Raw genomic sequence first — 16,018 nt, forward strand, 5'->3', positions numbered from 1 at the left:
TACAATACATTATTTCCATTTTTTTCCTGTATTGACTGGTCCTTTAAAAGTACTCTGGTTTACACGATGCGATGTCTCCTGCATGCTTAACAGTCTCCTGCAATCTGATCCATCGCAGGAATGACAGACTCGCCACTAGAAATAATGACTATGTTGCCTGTGAATACCTAGAATGCTGTTGCAGTAAAAAATGTCCATAAAAAGCATCAAAAATATGGTTTGATTACAATGTCAGACTTAACTGCTTGTAAACTTAGTGAGACAGCCAAGTTGCTCCATAAATGTAAACAGTCACTCAAAGCTTGGAGGTTTATGAAAATCAGAAGTACATGTGAGAAATTAGGACATAGTTAACATTTAAACTTGGAGTCAAAGATTCCTCTTTGTTGTTGTCACGTCCACAGAGAGGTGTAGTCTTTGGGGGGTTGCATTGTGCAAGCTGTTGAGCAGTTAGTCAGGGGTCAAGCCAGTGAAGCTTCACATAAATCATGCTTTCAGCTGTACCTGGTGCACTCCCAAACACACTAGATCCCAATCCCGGTTGAACTTTTAGCAACCCACCTTCCCTGGAGGAGGCTGCCAGAATACACACACTCATCTGGAAATACTGCAGGCCCACTGGAAATGCAGGGGAGGGAGGCAAGGGGGGCATGCTGGAACAGGATTGTCTGTTAATGTAGCGGAGCATCATTTTCACAGCTACAGCACTGAGGTTTCTGGTTTCAGTTGGCCTTTAAGCTCAAAGAGTTGCACGCATTTATGGTATTATGAGCCATTTTCTTTGTACGTGAATGTGACCTTTATTCCGCACCAGGATGAGGATCCATTTACTTTTTGTTCAAGAAGAGCATTTGGATTTAAAGGACACGATTCTGAAAAGACTTGGTGTTTAATGCTGAGAGCGCAGGAGCTCCACATAACAAGAGTGAATTCAAAAGAAGGCAAGGACTGCAGTGCACGAAGCCTCACCATCTGAATGTTCAAATATATGACAGAGAGGAAATCCAAGAAACATAACCCTAGAGTAAATAAAACAAGACATCAGAGATGATATGTAACGTCTGGACAGAAATGCATGTTGTGAATAAGAGGAATTCAAAGCATTGTCGCTCACACTACCGTTTTGTTCTCAGACGGATAAATATTGGGTCACGATACCAGGCGGAGGTCCCAGAGCTGAGGCAGCGATCAGCTGTTGAGCTGGATCATCATCGAGCGGAGCTGGTCTGGGCTCCACTGACGGAACTGGAGGAGAAACCTGACTTCCAGGAGAAAGGTAGAGTATTCAATATTTTCAAAATGATTGCATCACCTCAACATGAATACCTGATCGCTGGCAGACAGAGAGACACAGTGTGGGATGAGACAGGATGTACAGGGGCTAAAAAGCAGATTCTTAATTACTGTGAGTCTATTTGAAAAACTTTTTACTGTTTGTTTTTTATTTTGAGGAACAAACTTTCTAAATTTTTTTCTGTTAAACTTTTTAGTTTGTATCAATTCATTAACTTTTCAACTCTTTCCCCCAACATGCAGAAGTAACTACCTGTTATTGTTTCAGAGAGAGTATAATAATTCAGCATCAAGCTGCAGGAATTCAGGATTTATCAAACTAGATCTCTAAGTCACTTCACCACCTTGTCTTTAAATGTCTCCTGTGTCACAAAATAATTCAGTGAAGGTTGCCTCCTCTTCTTATCCTAATGGACTGTGGAACTCACTGCCTTCAGTAATTGAGGGAACAAGCTCTCACTGTATTTTTAAACTAAGTCATATAGTTAAGACTCAGGGTGTGCTGACCCTGCAAAATTCCATAAGATAAAGGAACAGCAACACCATGTAGCTGCAACCACACGACTGCTCAATATAAGGATCAGGTAATTCCTGCTGTGTAATGTTCATTCTCCCACAGGTCAAGACCATATGGTCTGCTATGTCTGCAAAATAATACTAAAGTCTTATTTCTCTGTGCCTCTTATCTCTTTCAGTGCAAAACCTCATGCACCTGGCCTGCTCCAGCGTTTTGTGTGGAGGAGGCACCAACCAGGAGTTAGCCCACCATTGTCTGTACGAGTGCAAAGGGGACATAATGGTGAGCAGAGAAGAACAATCCACATAGACACACACGGCAGGGATTTAGTATTGTAATGAGCCGGGAGCTGTGTTCTCCACTGTGCAGTCAGGTTGTTCTTCTAACCCACACATGCACACCAACCTGCATCGCCTTAAAGATTCCTTTGACACTCAGAAAGCCTGCACTCGTTCTGACTTGAGGCTTTTTTAAGTGGTTGTATCGTGCACAAAGACAGTACTTTCTGCCAAAGTTCAAATAATTGTCTTCTGATTTGGAGTGCAATAAAAAAGTCTTTATTTTAACTGGTATGAAAAGGGCAGCGGATGGTCAAGTGGTTCTTGATTTAGCAGCATTAGAATCAGTTTCAGCTGCTGGCTGCTGGCTGCTGATTATTTGGTCATGTTTGATCAGATTTGTTCAGATCATACCTACACTGTTCTGAAAATGCAGATTAACTGCTCTTCCATGCTTTCATTTTCTACACTCATCCATCAGTTTGAAGGTAGATCACTTATTTATCCTTCAGAACATCAGTAGTCCTGTCACACTGAAAGCAAGCAGGCTATGTGAAAAAACACACTTCTTATTACTGACCAGCTGCATGTGAACCTAATGTTAAAAATAATCGCCTTGTTTCAGAGCACGCTCGTGTCATCTGAGTTCATGCCTGAAGCTGATATCTTCCTCTAACCTGCTTTTCTTTGTTTATCTTAATGTGGTGATTGAATGCCTTCATTTGAGCTCTCCATGTTTACTGAACGGAAGTGACTGATCTATAGACTCACAGTATGCTATGTACTGCAACTCTGTGGTGGCCTGAGATGACTGAGATAGTACAAAGGTTTGGTTGTTCAGCTAGAGGCAGAGAGATGCCATGTTGTAGAGCAAGAGAGCTGCAAGTGCTGAGAGTGAGGTGAGGTGCACCAAGAGTAGAGCTAAAGTTATTAGTCTCATTGGTTGATCAGTAAGAGATAAACAGCCATTTAGCAGGTTACATAATATGGGTATCAATGCATCTTATGTGATAACACTGAATATCTTTTCAGTGTGTTAACACAAATAAGAGCATTGATGATGACTCAAGAGGAAGTTGGAATTTTGTTATATTTTTAGACCCAACAGAAAAAGTCAGCTCTGGTATGACAAAGAAAATAGTTGGTTACTTCATCTATAATGACATTATGATTGTTAAACAAAGATTTAATCAGTCATTCAACTTTGAAGATATGTATTTTTAACTGTGGATTTTTTCAGTCTTTGAACAAAATCAACTAAAAGTCAAATTAGAAAAGGATAATCTTCCTCTTTATTTATGTATGGCAAGTTCTTAATTAAAAAAGAAGATAACACCTCCAGGTTTACAGATTAACTAACAGATTACTCAGAAAAATAATCACTAGATTAAAGCAGATATCATGTGGTGTCAGTATAATAGGGAAAAAACAGTGTTGAGGAAAATCATGTAATTGTGCCTTCAAGTTGGAAAGTGAGTTGGCTTTATGTTTCACCAGAACACAGCAGGAATTGAGACCCTTTTACGGAAGAGAATTAGGGCCACTAAAAAAAAAATTGGAGACCAGGGGCCAGTCTTAAATCTTGGAATTAAATAAAAAATAACATCTTAATGTATTTCTTTTTGCTCGCATGCTCTCCAAAGTTAAAGATTAAAGTAGGAATTCTGAGAAAAAAGTATGATTTCTAACTAACAGTTTGTTTTTTTTCCCAAAGTACACCTTAACATTTTTTTTTGCTTGCCCACCTTCCAATCATTTTTTCCCAGTGGCCCTAATCCTCTTCATACCTTTCCACTCATACTCACAAAATGTAATCTGCGAGACATCAAAATATGTTTTGGAGCATTTTTTTCTCAGTGATCGGTGGTTAATTAGTACTGCCTAAGTTGCAGGCATTACTAATCAACCACCATCCTGTTCAATCCAATGCTTAGATAACAAATCAAACGTCAGCTCTACATTCTTAACTTTCAATGATGATTTTGGATTGATTAATGTGAGCCTTGTTTCCCTTCCCTTCTCTGCAAGTCATTGTCATGTGACAGAAAGCTAACTAGTGCCAATCGGTCTTGTCTTGAGATTTTCGTAAACACTTAAAGTAAAAGTCAGGCTCCACTCAACATGAGGAAACTATCTTGAAGCAGCTAAAGCTGTTAAGTCATAAACACCTCAGAGGGAGGTCAGGAAAGAAGCTCAAACATGTTTACAAGTGACATGAAGAAATGGGATTGGTCAAATACATGCTCCACTTCTTCTGCAGCAATGATACATCCTCTGTCTCATTCTTTTTACATCACTGTCAGACCACTGATGACATCTGAGCTCATCATCAGAGCAGCGAGCAGCGAGCAGCGCAGACACCCGAGGATATAAGTCATCAAGCACAAACAGATCTAAAAAACCAACATTTGACTTCAGCACTTTGCCAGACTCAGATGAAACAGACCACACAATATTGAATCTGCTGTGTCACTGATATTAATGAAGAAAAGAACACTGTGCTCTGTATTGGCTGTGGAAAGTGGGTTAAATAGTAGTCCCATAAAGGCAGAATCCAAAGTGGCAAATCTGTTAAGACTGCAGTCAAATTATCTAGAACGGAAGAGACCATAACGAGGGTGACAAGAGGGAAGAAGTAAAGTTGCTATGAATGAGTGGTAGGGTTTAAAAGTGAGAAGTGAAAGCAAAGCTTTCCTGCATGTGACTAGCATTCACTACATCCTGTTTGTGAAGTTAATTTGACTGATCCGGATGAAAATGCTAGTCAGAATTTGCGGCAAACTAAAATAGATTTTACATAAAATTGTGGTTAAAGGTCATGTGAAAACTATTTTGTGGGTAGGATGTTCACAATGGTGGGGGGAAAAATCCAAATTTTGATGATCTTGAAAATGAAAAGAAACCAGTTTTTAGATTTGAGAAACAGAAACAATCTATCTTTTAGCTTTTTAAATATATATATTTTATGCCTTTATTTGGAGAGGATACAACAGTGGATAAAGCATGAAAAAGGGGCTGCAGGTTGGAATTGATTCCAGGGCGCCAGAATTAACCACTAGGTTTAACAGGCGCCCATACTTTTGGCATTTTAATCTGAAAAACATTATCTATCAGTAGCACAACTTATTCCACGATCAACTAATTACTGTAGCTATGGATATGACAATAATGATAATGCTCTTTTCTTAACATAAATAACTAAGCACTTTGGTATGTGTCTCAAAGTCTTTCTATTATTTTAGTATGAAGTTTAAAAAAAAGTAAGTCTCATATTTAACTCAGACTTTTTGATCTAATCTTTGTTCCCAAACTTTCCCGTCTGCAACCCCCATTGTCCCTCGTGGTGGCTAAATATTGCTCATGCACTAAAAGGCCTATCCAGGAATGGATATTAGAACAACACAAAAGTAGTCTCTGCAGGGTTGACCTATATGCACATGTCACTGTGTGTCCTGTGCTGCTGTAAATTGACCTGCTGAAACTGATGCTGTCTGTAATCAGCCTTGATAATGTCAGGGGTCATGTTGCAGGAAAGAAAGGAGAAAACTGATGACTCGTTTTATTTGCATGGTGTTAATAAAGTTTTGACTACTTTTGTATATGTTTTCGTAACCAACACAACTAAACTTGTGTTTGGTTCTTTTGGAGGGCTTTGCGACCCCCTACCTTGGTGTCTCATAGCCCCCACTTTGGTATCCTTTGTATTAGTGTTCAAAAGACCTGTTGTATATCACCATGGATCTAATTACAGGTGGATTATTTGACACTTTAAACAACTAGTCGTATTTAATCTGAGTGATTTCAAGGCTGCACAAGCTGGTGGAGATTTTTAGGCCCCAGCGACCAGCACTGGTCCAAGGTTGTCAAGGAAACTAAGAGTGGAGGGGTGTGGGGGGGCTGCTAAGGCGCCCACTCTCTGCAGCAGCAGCAGTCTGGCTCAAACTGACACAGTCAAAGGTTTCTCCTGAAGTAAGATCATGAAGTTAGTCTTTATTTTCTGGATTTAACCATAACATGAAGCACTCTGGTTCTTGTTTCAGGCTGGAAAATAAGAACAGTGGTTAGTGATCTGAAGGCAGCCCATTCAGTGTTTGGCTCAGTGTGTTTTCCCAGCTTTATAAGTACAATTGGAAAGCAGGAGTTGGTTAACTTGGCAGGAGTGACCTGTTGTATAAAGGCTCATAACAGTCACAGCTGTGCAGCCAAATGTGCCAGGTTTGTTCACTCTGTAATAACGTCTAAATGTTTGTTTTACAGGCTGCGCTCTCACTCCTGATGCTGAGGAATCCAGTTTTCTCAAAGTCTCACCACATGGCCAAGTACCACTACTCAGGTAAGTCCTGAAGAAATAGAATGTCTTTACCTTACCTTATAAGGTGCTTGATTTCTTTATTGCTAAACCAATTAATGGATTAGTTATTTTATAGATTTAAAAAAAATTAAGCATCTTTTGGGTGTAAGGCTGCTGATTGGACAAAACAAGCTACTTCGAAGATGTCTGGCCCTTTTATTCCTTATCTGTTAAACCCCACCCGTCTGGAAACAAACACTGACACAAACACTTGAACAAACTTGTTGTACCCCATGTGTGCTCTAGTTCACAAACAAGGATTTAATGACCACTTTACGCCCCCTCCTCCTTTCTTTCTTTCATTTAACCATCATACTGTAACTCTTTAAGCCCCCCTTTCCAGTCTTGCTTCAAAGCGGTGGCAGCTGCAGCAGTGAGAGTGTCAGGGTATCGCTGGGTGTCGGTGGGGGTTGTTGGGTGACTGTGGAGGATTGTCAGGGTCAATGTGATGAGGGAAAGAGGGTGGGGGGAGTGTACAGCATGTGGTTAATCCCAAGCAGAAGACAGGAGAGCCATTGTTTATCCAGTGATTTGAATGTGGGCGTGTGTGTATTTGGTGTGTGTGTGTGTGTGTGTGTGTGGTTTTAAGGGTGGGGGGTGGGACTGAATTTGTCAGAGTCTGCACAAAAATAGAATATAGGCTGAAACTTGCTGAGAGTTAAACTGACCATGAACACGCTGCTTGTGTCCCTTTTTAAAATTTCTCTTTCCCTTTCGTCTTCCCCCTCTCCTCCAGGATCAGACAGTTGGACAGCAGCTGAGAGACGGCAGTTCAACAAAGGCATCACTGCATACAAGAAGGACTTCTTCATGGTGCAGAAACAGGTATGTTGTGGTTTCAAACACAAGGAAATAACAAACTCTGGAGGCTGTCTGATTCCACTTACTTTTCCAGAAGTTTTCTGCCCCCTCTGAAAAACAACACACAACATTTGACTGTGGGTGGGCGGGGAAAGGAAACAGTCACTCTGGAACAATGTTTCCTCCCAGTTTAATTATTTGCAGCATAGAAGTCAATCTTTGTTTTTCCACAAAGCTGCAAAATAATTTAATCTTCTCGTACTTAATCCCCTCTGTCATCAAGAGGAAGGAAAATTATTCCAGCATTAGACTTTTACAGTGTGCATTGGCCAAAAAACATCAGATTAAAGCATCAGTATGTAACTTTTTTTCACTTAAAGGAACAGCATCAAAATGATTTAATGGCATGCTGTGTTTTTCATAACTACTACAAGACTTTAAGGCTGTGTCTGTTTTCTATTAGAGTTGTTCATGACAGTTTTTCCCTCCATATCCCCCTTCTGACAACTAGATCTGAGTATCAGCATATACAGAGTTGCTTCAATAGTAGTGCAATTAAAAAAAAAAGATACATGCATCAAAAAGGAAACACTTATTGCTGCCACTGACTGAGTGCCTTTTTTTAGGTATTGGCATATTTTATAAACCTACCAAATTTCATAATTCTATGCAGAGCATGTGGGCACCACTGGGCCATTTAGCCACGCCCACTCAAAACCTATATAAACAACCAATTTTTTGACTGGACTGATGTTTACCAAGTTTGATGACTGCACAAGCCTCTAAGCAAACTACTTCCTCTTCATGGCGAACAGCCCATCACCTTTGTTTTCAAGAGGTTTTATTGTAGACGTCATCAAACCACAACTGCCTACCAGATTACACACAAGGAGGTGAAAGTTACCTCTGTGCAGAGCTCTCTCTAAAAAAATCTAGGGGGCACTGTTGAGCCGGTTTGCTACACCCATGTGGGGAACTCATGTTTAATGTATATTTTCACAAGGCTTGATTGTGTGTGCGAGTTTTTGGGCATGTTGAAGTCTTCGAGAACGCTATTCATCTTAGACACAGAAAGAAACGACGGCATCAATATTCAGGGATGTGATTCACATGAAATGTCTTATTTCCCAGCCTGGAGAGGTCAGATTATGGTACAGTGCCAACCCCTTGCAAGGTTATTTGTTTGTAGGGTACTATTTTGGAAAAGAGGAAACAAGTTGTTTTTTAGATGCTTATAAATATCTGATATCTGATCTAGGCATGAAACATTAACTTGCTGATATCTGATACTGCGTCAGAGGTATTTCTGATACTGCTATAGCTATAAAAGCAACTTTTCTTTCTGGCAGAACACCATCATGGCAACTAATCACAATACTGATTTTAAAATTGCTTTTCTCAGCCTGGACATTAAGGCAAACCCAAAGAAAACCCAAGGGTGTAAAGAGAGAGTTTGCAGGGGAGTGACTTGAGAGCTGAACTGTAAGGGCCAAAAAATGATGAAAAAAAGAGCAATTCTTGCGTAATGTTGCTTCAAAGACCGTAGTATATTGTTATGCAAATGTTCTTTGAAGACATTGTTCTTGTCGACACAGACGAGAAGCTACAATGAAGCCTATCAAAATAAAACTGATTCAATTCAGTTATCTAAAGAAGGACATTTATTCGCTACAGATGAAAAACAGACAATGGCTGCTCCGCCTCGTGGGTTTCTCCATGTTATTCACTTCTCAACAGCATGTTACTGTGATAAAGTCCTAAAAATGACCTTATATGAGTGGAAAAAACTAAGTCTAAGGGAATTTGTGTGTCTGTGTGTGGTTCACAGGTGACAACTAAGTCAGTGGCGCAGTGTGTGGAGTTCTACTACACGTACAAGAAACATGTAAAGATCGGCCGCAACGGGACGTTGATGTATGGCGAGGCCGAGCCTCTGGAGAACAGGACCACTGAGGAAGAGACAAACCACAAGGTCAGTCGCATGTTGAATTCTTAAGATGGAGATGTAGAAATATAAAGCTGGAAATTTAAAGTTTATCAATCCTCAAAGGAAACCTGCTTTAAGCAGGCTTTATTGAAAACAGTTTGAAAGCTTCTGCTCTCATGTCTCCAGAGCATTGTTTTAAGTAAGCTGGGCCTAAAGGACTGAGTGCTTCAAGATAATCTGGTTAGAAAAAAGCAGAAGGAACAAGCCTGTTTGGCTGCAGGGTAAAATGCTCAAACATAAAACAACAGAATTTTAAGGGGACCCAGTAGACAAAGATTTATTTTAATGCACTGCAGGTACATTTTGGGTGTCTCTTATTATGAATGTGCAAAGATGTGAGCTTGTAAAGGTGAAAAAAAACGCAGAGAAAATCAGTCTCATTTTTACTCCTTTTGTATACATTTCATACATATAATCTGAAAGTATAAATTAATATGAAATAAAGATTATTTTTTTGTAAGCGACCATGAAAAAAAATGCTTGTAATGACTTCTTCTTATGTCACATTTCCACTCCTCCTCCTCGGCCCCAGCAGAGCTCTCACAGATTGGAGCCGCAGCAGGAAGAGGACAGCAGGAAGTGGGAGGGGTCAGCTGACAGGAAACAGGATGTCGGTCCCACCAGGGTGACACACTCGCTGCAGTCCACGGAGAATGTGAGTGTGAAATTAATTACCAGCTCTGTGTGGGAAAGGAACCCCGTGACGGAATGAAGTGATAGAAAGAGAAGTTCAAAGGAGGAAAGATGGAACAGTTTGTTTACGTGTCTCTGTGTTTACTTTGGTGTGTTATAGCAGCTGTCTTGGAGATACAGAGCTCTGTCACACACTGAGGGTTTCCTTGATTTACTCATAACAGAAGGATCAGAACCTCATCCTTGAAGCCATTTTTCTCATATGCCTGATAACAAAGCATAAAATACATGCACACATTCATGCAACTTGTCTATGCAGCTAATGAGTAAGCTTTTCTCCCCTATCAGATAGCTTAAAAAGATCTCTCTTTCCCTCATTGCTGCCACACAATCATCTTTCAGGTGTTCTTCAGGAGTGTGTACTCTTTTTTTTTTTTACACTGACTTTACAAAACATGCTGATCTGTGTGAGCTGCTGGTGTAGACACTAAAAAAGTAAACACTCAGTGGTCCCGGTAATCAAGTGTTTCTCAGGGTATCTGTGACGGAAGCAGAGGTGGGTAGAGTAAACCGAAACAGTACTCAAGTAAAAGTACTGTTACTTTACACTGATGTTACTCAAGTAGAAGTAAGAGTACTTGTAGAAATAAGTACTTGAGTAAGAGTAAATAAGTACCTTTAAAAACAAAACTACTCCAGTAGTGAGTAACTTGTGAGTAGTGTCGTATATAAATTGTATTGTATTGGAAAGGCTAATAACAATGTGAAGTGCACACTGCCTTTAATAAAGTGACATAACCAGGAAAAGGCCAAAATGAATTCTGTTAGGCATGGTCTACTTTCAAACATTAAAGTAAGAGGAGCTGCACTGTGCTCAAACTAATGTACTCACTTTCATTTTTAAAAACAAGCTGAAACTTAAAACTGTCTGAGATGTGATCAGAACACGAGACATTTAATGATCTATTCATCTATAATACTCCATCATTACAATAAAACAGATATCTATGCCTTCCAAACTTTCTTTTTTAACCTTTAACTTATTTTCAGTACATCTCACTTAAAAACATTACTTTAGTTTTCTAAAACATAGAACACTTAAGTGTTTAAAAGGCCATGAACTCAGTCCTGAAGAATCTCTCTGAGGTGACTGTTGAGCTTCAGAAGGAGCTGTTTTTATCAGCATGCTACCTTACTGCTCTTATAAGTTAGTTTAGATTACTGTCCAACATGCTTTTAAGATTTAATATTTACCAGTATGATCCTTAGCTCACCTACCTGATAACTAACTATAACATGTTTTTAAGATTTAATATTAACCAGGATGATCCTTAGCTTACCTCACTGATAACTAACTATAACATGTTTTAAGATTTAATATTAACCAGTATGATCCTTAGCTTACCTAACTGATAACTAACTATAACATGTTTTTAAGATTTAATATTAACCAGTATGATCCTTAGCTTACCTCACTGATTACTAACTATAACATGTTTTTAAGATTTAATATTAACCAGTATGATCCTTAGCTTACCTCACTGATAACTAACTATAACATGTTTTAAGATTTAATATTAACCAGTATGATCCTTAGCTTACCTCACTGATTACTAACTATAACATGTTTTAAGATTTAATATTAACCAGGATGATCCTTAGCTCACCTCACTGATTACTAACTATAACATGTTTTTAAGATTTAATATTAACCAGTATGATCCTTAGCTTACCTCACTGATAACTAACTATAACATGTTTTAAGATTTAATATTAACCAGTATGATCCTTAGCTTACCTCACTGATAACTAACTATAACATGTTTTAAGATTTAATATTAACCAGTATGATCCTTAGCTTACCTCACTGATTACTAACTATAACATGTTTTTAAGATTTAATATTAACCAGTATGATCATTAGCTTACCCCACTGATAACTAACTATAACATGTTTTTAAGATTTAATATTAACCAGTATGATCCTTAGCTTACCTAGCTGATTACTAACTATAACATGTTTTTAAGATTTAATATTAACCAGGATGATCCTTAGCTTACCTCACTGATTACTAACTATAACATGTTTTTAAGATTTAATATTAACCAGTATGATCATTAGCTTACCTCACTGATTACTCACCATCACATGCTTTTTAAGATTTAATTGTTCTATGTTGAAGCTCAAGTTTTGCACCTTTTAGAACAAAGTAAGCAGCACATAATGTGACTGCTGCTCCTCGTCATTTAGAAGTTATAAGAGAGTCTGGATGTTGGGTCAAGGGTAAACATGTTCCTCCAAAGGGGACACAGGTATAACGCAGCCTCTCTCCCCAGCAGTAGGTGGAGGAGGGGGCGGAGCTAATCCTCCGTTCAGTACTGAGGTTATTTATTGCTCTCGATCAGAAAGAGCTGCGTGAGAGATCAGCTGAGTATAAAAAAATATAAAATGAAAGAAAAAGGAACGGTAAAAGTAGCGACTGGACAGCCCAATGCAACCAAGTAAAAGTACATCTTTTTTATCACAAATGTACTTGAGTAGGAGTAAAAAGTACTCTGCAAAACAAATACTCTCAGACGTACATGTAACGGAGTAAATGTAACTCATTACTACCCACCTCTGGACGGAAGCAGTGTTGCGTACATGTTTACATGTTACACTCATTTGCCACGCAGACTCTGCATGCACAGCGGTCAGCTCTGTGTGTGTTGGGAGGGGCTGGATTAAAGTAATACAAGATAGACTGTGGTGACAGCACGGCATGTTTCAGGTCATATTGCTGACATTGTGCGTCCTGCAATGTGTCTTCTGTGCATGCACACAGTTGCAATGGTCACACAAGACATCATTCAGTCCTTATGGTATTTTTCTTTTTTTCTTTTCTTTTATGTTAAAAAATCTAGCTGTCATAAATAAAAAATGTAATTCAAGCACATAGATACAGACCCACCTACTTATACTAACAATTACATGAGGATAAGGAAAACAAAACCCAGTGCAGGAGGTGTACAAAGCTGAAAGGCCTCTACTGAAGAACATGCAAGATAAAGCAGATTAAATTAAGCTAGACTTTACTTTGGAGTAACTCTTCCTGGTTTGAGATTTCATTGGGCTTCACCAGACTTGACACTTTTGTCCTTTTGAACTTTGCCTGACTTGTCCTGGTTGTGGATGCTTGTTGGATTTGCTGCCCCCTGCTGGATGTTTAAGATATCATTTGGCTGATGTCCACTTTCCTGGATTGTGTAACCCCATTATGTCTGTTTGCAAACAATGACTCAACAAGAAATCTTTATTCCAGTTCTTTACTTTGCCTTACAGCATTTAGCACACACAAGGAGCTGTTGACAAAAATTCCTCACTGTGTGTATGTTTGTTAAACTCTGTTCATGTGTGTGTTAACTGTTCACAAGTCTATGCAACATAAAGGTGCTCATGAAGCAGCTTCAGGCTCACTATTTCCTTCCTTGCTCTCAGTGACTGTTTTAAAGGTCTTGTGGAGCTTTCATGATGATTATACCTCTCACTTTTATTGTGCATGCAGCCTGGGACTGTCCTGATCATGAAAGGCCACGAGGACACAGTGAGGGACCATCCACTGCCTCGAGTCATCCATGCTCCTCATCCTCCACCTCCCAGCTCCAAAACACGCAACGAAACCAACGCGCGCAAGACCAGCCCCCCAACAGGCAACAAAGGCGCAGCAGGTCAGGAGGGAGAGTTCCCCTGCAAGAAATGTGGCAGGTCAGTGATCAGAAATATCACCGTCAGTCGCTGCAGCTGTTTTGGAGACGCTGGCATGGCTTCTGTTTACTTATTCAAAGCTGACAGCAGCGGTCACTTCAGTTACATAAGCGGCCTTAGGCTCATCTAGCTAGCTATGAAAAGAGAGTGTCTGCAGGAAATATTTCTAGTGCTGTTGCCCATTTGGAATGTGTTTTGGTAAATAAAGGCAAGTATTTTGTGGCATTTGAAAGAACCAAACCATTCTGTCATGGTTTGATTAAATAACAGCCTGTCTTCCAGCAACACTGGGCCTGTTATTGCCAACTGTGTCCTAGCAACTGAAATACAGAGTAGATGCAGCACATCTCGCCTCTCTTCAATGCAACTCTACACAGTGACATGACAAGAGCTTCACTCACACTCTGGAATACTTTCCCTGCTCAAAGTGTGCTAGTTATAGATTAGACAGCAGTGGACAGTCTGACAAATGATGTTCCAGGACATCAAATCAGTCGTATACAATCCTCTGAAAGTGACACATGCAGCTGTGGGCCAGCTGCATGTGTCACATGCTGTGATATTCATTGTTCTGTTATAACCTGACATCACCCTGCCTTAACTCCACCTATCACACTGGACTTTGATCACAGATCTTATGAAGGTCCAGAGAGAACAAGAGAGGAATGGATAAGACTTGAGTCATTCCGATTCTGGTCTTTATCAAATCCTTTATTAAATCAGAGAAGTTTTATAACCGGGACAAAATACATCCATACAGTTTTATAGTTTCAACACTGTTTTTCTATGGATTTGGGATTAAAATGATAAAATATGTGTTCACTACCAGTCAAACGTTTGGAAACACCTTCTCATTCAAGGGTTTGTATTTATTTTAATTATTTGAAACACTGTAGATTAATACTGAAGACATCAAAACTATGAAAGAACATATTTGGAATCATTGAATGAACAAAAAAGTGTTAAACAAAGCAGAATATGTTTTATATTTTAGATTCTGTAAAGTAGCCCCCTTTTTCCTTCATAACAGCTTTGCACACTCTTGGTATTCTCTCAGTCTGCTTCATGAAGTGGTCTCCTGGAATGGTTTCTAATTAACATGAGCCTTGTCAAGAGTTAATTTGTAGACAACTTGCCTTCTTAATGTGTTTGAGACCATCAGTTGTGTTGTTCAGAGGTAGGGTTAGTACACAATGGAGAGCCCTATTTGACTACTGTTGTAATCCAGATTATTTCATAGTTTTGATGTCTTTGGTTTTAATCTACAATGTTGAAAATAATTAAAATAAATAAAAACCATTGAATGAGAAGGTGTTTCCAAACTTTTGACTGGTCGTGTATATACAAGCACACCTCAAAAATTACAATATCATGAGTTTTTTTTTTTTTAATTTGAAATTATAAGTTCATATTATTTTAGATGTGTTATTTATAATAAGTATATAATACCTATTGAAATTAAAGTGGAAAAATGATTGAAACATTTCAGTTACACTTTAGTCCAGAATTTACCAAATTTACACTTTCTATAGTAACTAATGGAAAATGTAAAATGTTTTCACTACTCATTTTTTTTGTGTTACACTAGTAGAAATAAATAATACAAAAACATCTAAAAATCCTCTGAGCCTTCATGTTTGGAGCTTGTGTTATGAAAATGAAGCATATTTACCTTCTGTACATGGGCAGATCCAGGGTGTGGCTAGGGGTAGTCATGCCCCCCTCCCCCTAAGGCCACCCCAAAAAAAACAAACAGGATTGGTTACCTGGCTTTGTCAAATGCCAGAAAACCACTCACCTTTAGGCGTTTTTCGACCAGAGGAATTTACCCTGGAACTACGTGTGTTTCACCGATGGACCCAGGGCAAAAAAAAGTTGTTCAGGGGTAGATAATCTCCCCCCTAAAAAGCCCCTGCTAGGGAGGTAGTACATTTCAAAGGTCCCAGGGATTTGGGGGGGCAGGGCCTGCAATGCTGAACGTGTCTGATTGGTAGATTAACCGCAGTGTTTTTATTCCGCCCGCCGTCCACAATAACATCACACATATCTGTGATTCACTTGATTTCTCTTTCTTTAATTTGTTCTATCTGTTTTGTATGTGTGTGTACTTTCCAAAAGAAGAAGCTGTGATTCTCTTGATTTAGCAGCTTGTAACAGTAGTCTCCTGTCAACCCACCGTGAATGCGTCTCTCCCGGTGTTACGTTTTTAAAAGTGACCCTGTAAACTAGAGACCTTCAGCTGAATGTAACCGTGTTTGTGGAGTTTACACAGCCGTTGAAACACAGAGGGAGTTTTAAGATTCAATATCCTCATCAGATATTTAATCATCGTCTAAAGACGTTTATGAGGGATGCATCCGGCTGAAAGTCGGCAGTTAACAGGGTCGCGGTTTAAACCAAAACACCAGCCGAT

The 16,018-nt window shown here is 39.2% G+C and overlaps 1 protein-coding gene across 7 annotated transcripts in view; it reads left to right on the forward strand.

The window, feature by feature from the left end:
• Positions 1 to 16,018, forward strand: part of mideasb (mitotic deacetylase associated SANT domain protein b) — a 34,428-nt gene that overhangs the window by 14,481 nt on the left and 3,929 nt on the right. For 4 of the 7 annotated variants that reach the window (XM_034675741.1, XM_034675742.1, XM_034675740.1 and 1 more), the window contains exons 6-12: positions 1,134 to 1,276; positions 1,989 to 2,092; positions 6,346 to 6,421; positions 7,176 to 7,264; positions 9,069 to 9,212; positions 9,763 to 9,882; positions 13,406 to 13,605. In XM_034675741.1, coding sequence (XP_034531632.1) covers positions 1,134 to 1,276; positions 1,989 to 2,092; positions 6,346 to 6,421; positions 7,176 to 7,264; positions 9,069 to 9,212; positions 9,763 to 9,882; positions 13,406 to 13,605 — 876 coding nt within the window. Of the gene's footprint in view, positions 1 to 1,133; positions 1,277 to 1,988; positions 2,093 to 6,345; positions 6,422 to 7,175; positions 7,265 to 9,068; positions 9,213 to 9,759; positions 9,883 to 13,405; positions 13,606 to 16,018 lie in introns of all 7 variants that reach the window. The other 3 variants (XM_034675738.1, XM_034675739.1, XM_034675737.1) reach the window with 1 other exon arrangement.

Source organism: Notolabrus celidotus, chromosome 22 (genome assembly GCF_009762535.1).
Source record: "Notolabrus celidotus isolate fNotCel1 chromosome 22, fNotCel1.pri, whole genome shotgun sequence".
Taxonomy (NCBI): domain Eukaryota; kingdom Metazoa; phylum Chordata; class Actinopteri; order Labriformes; family Labridae; genus Notolabrus; species Notolabrus celidotus.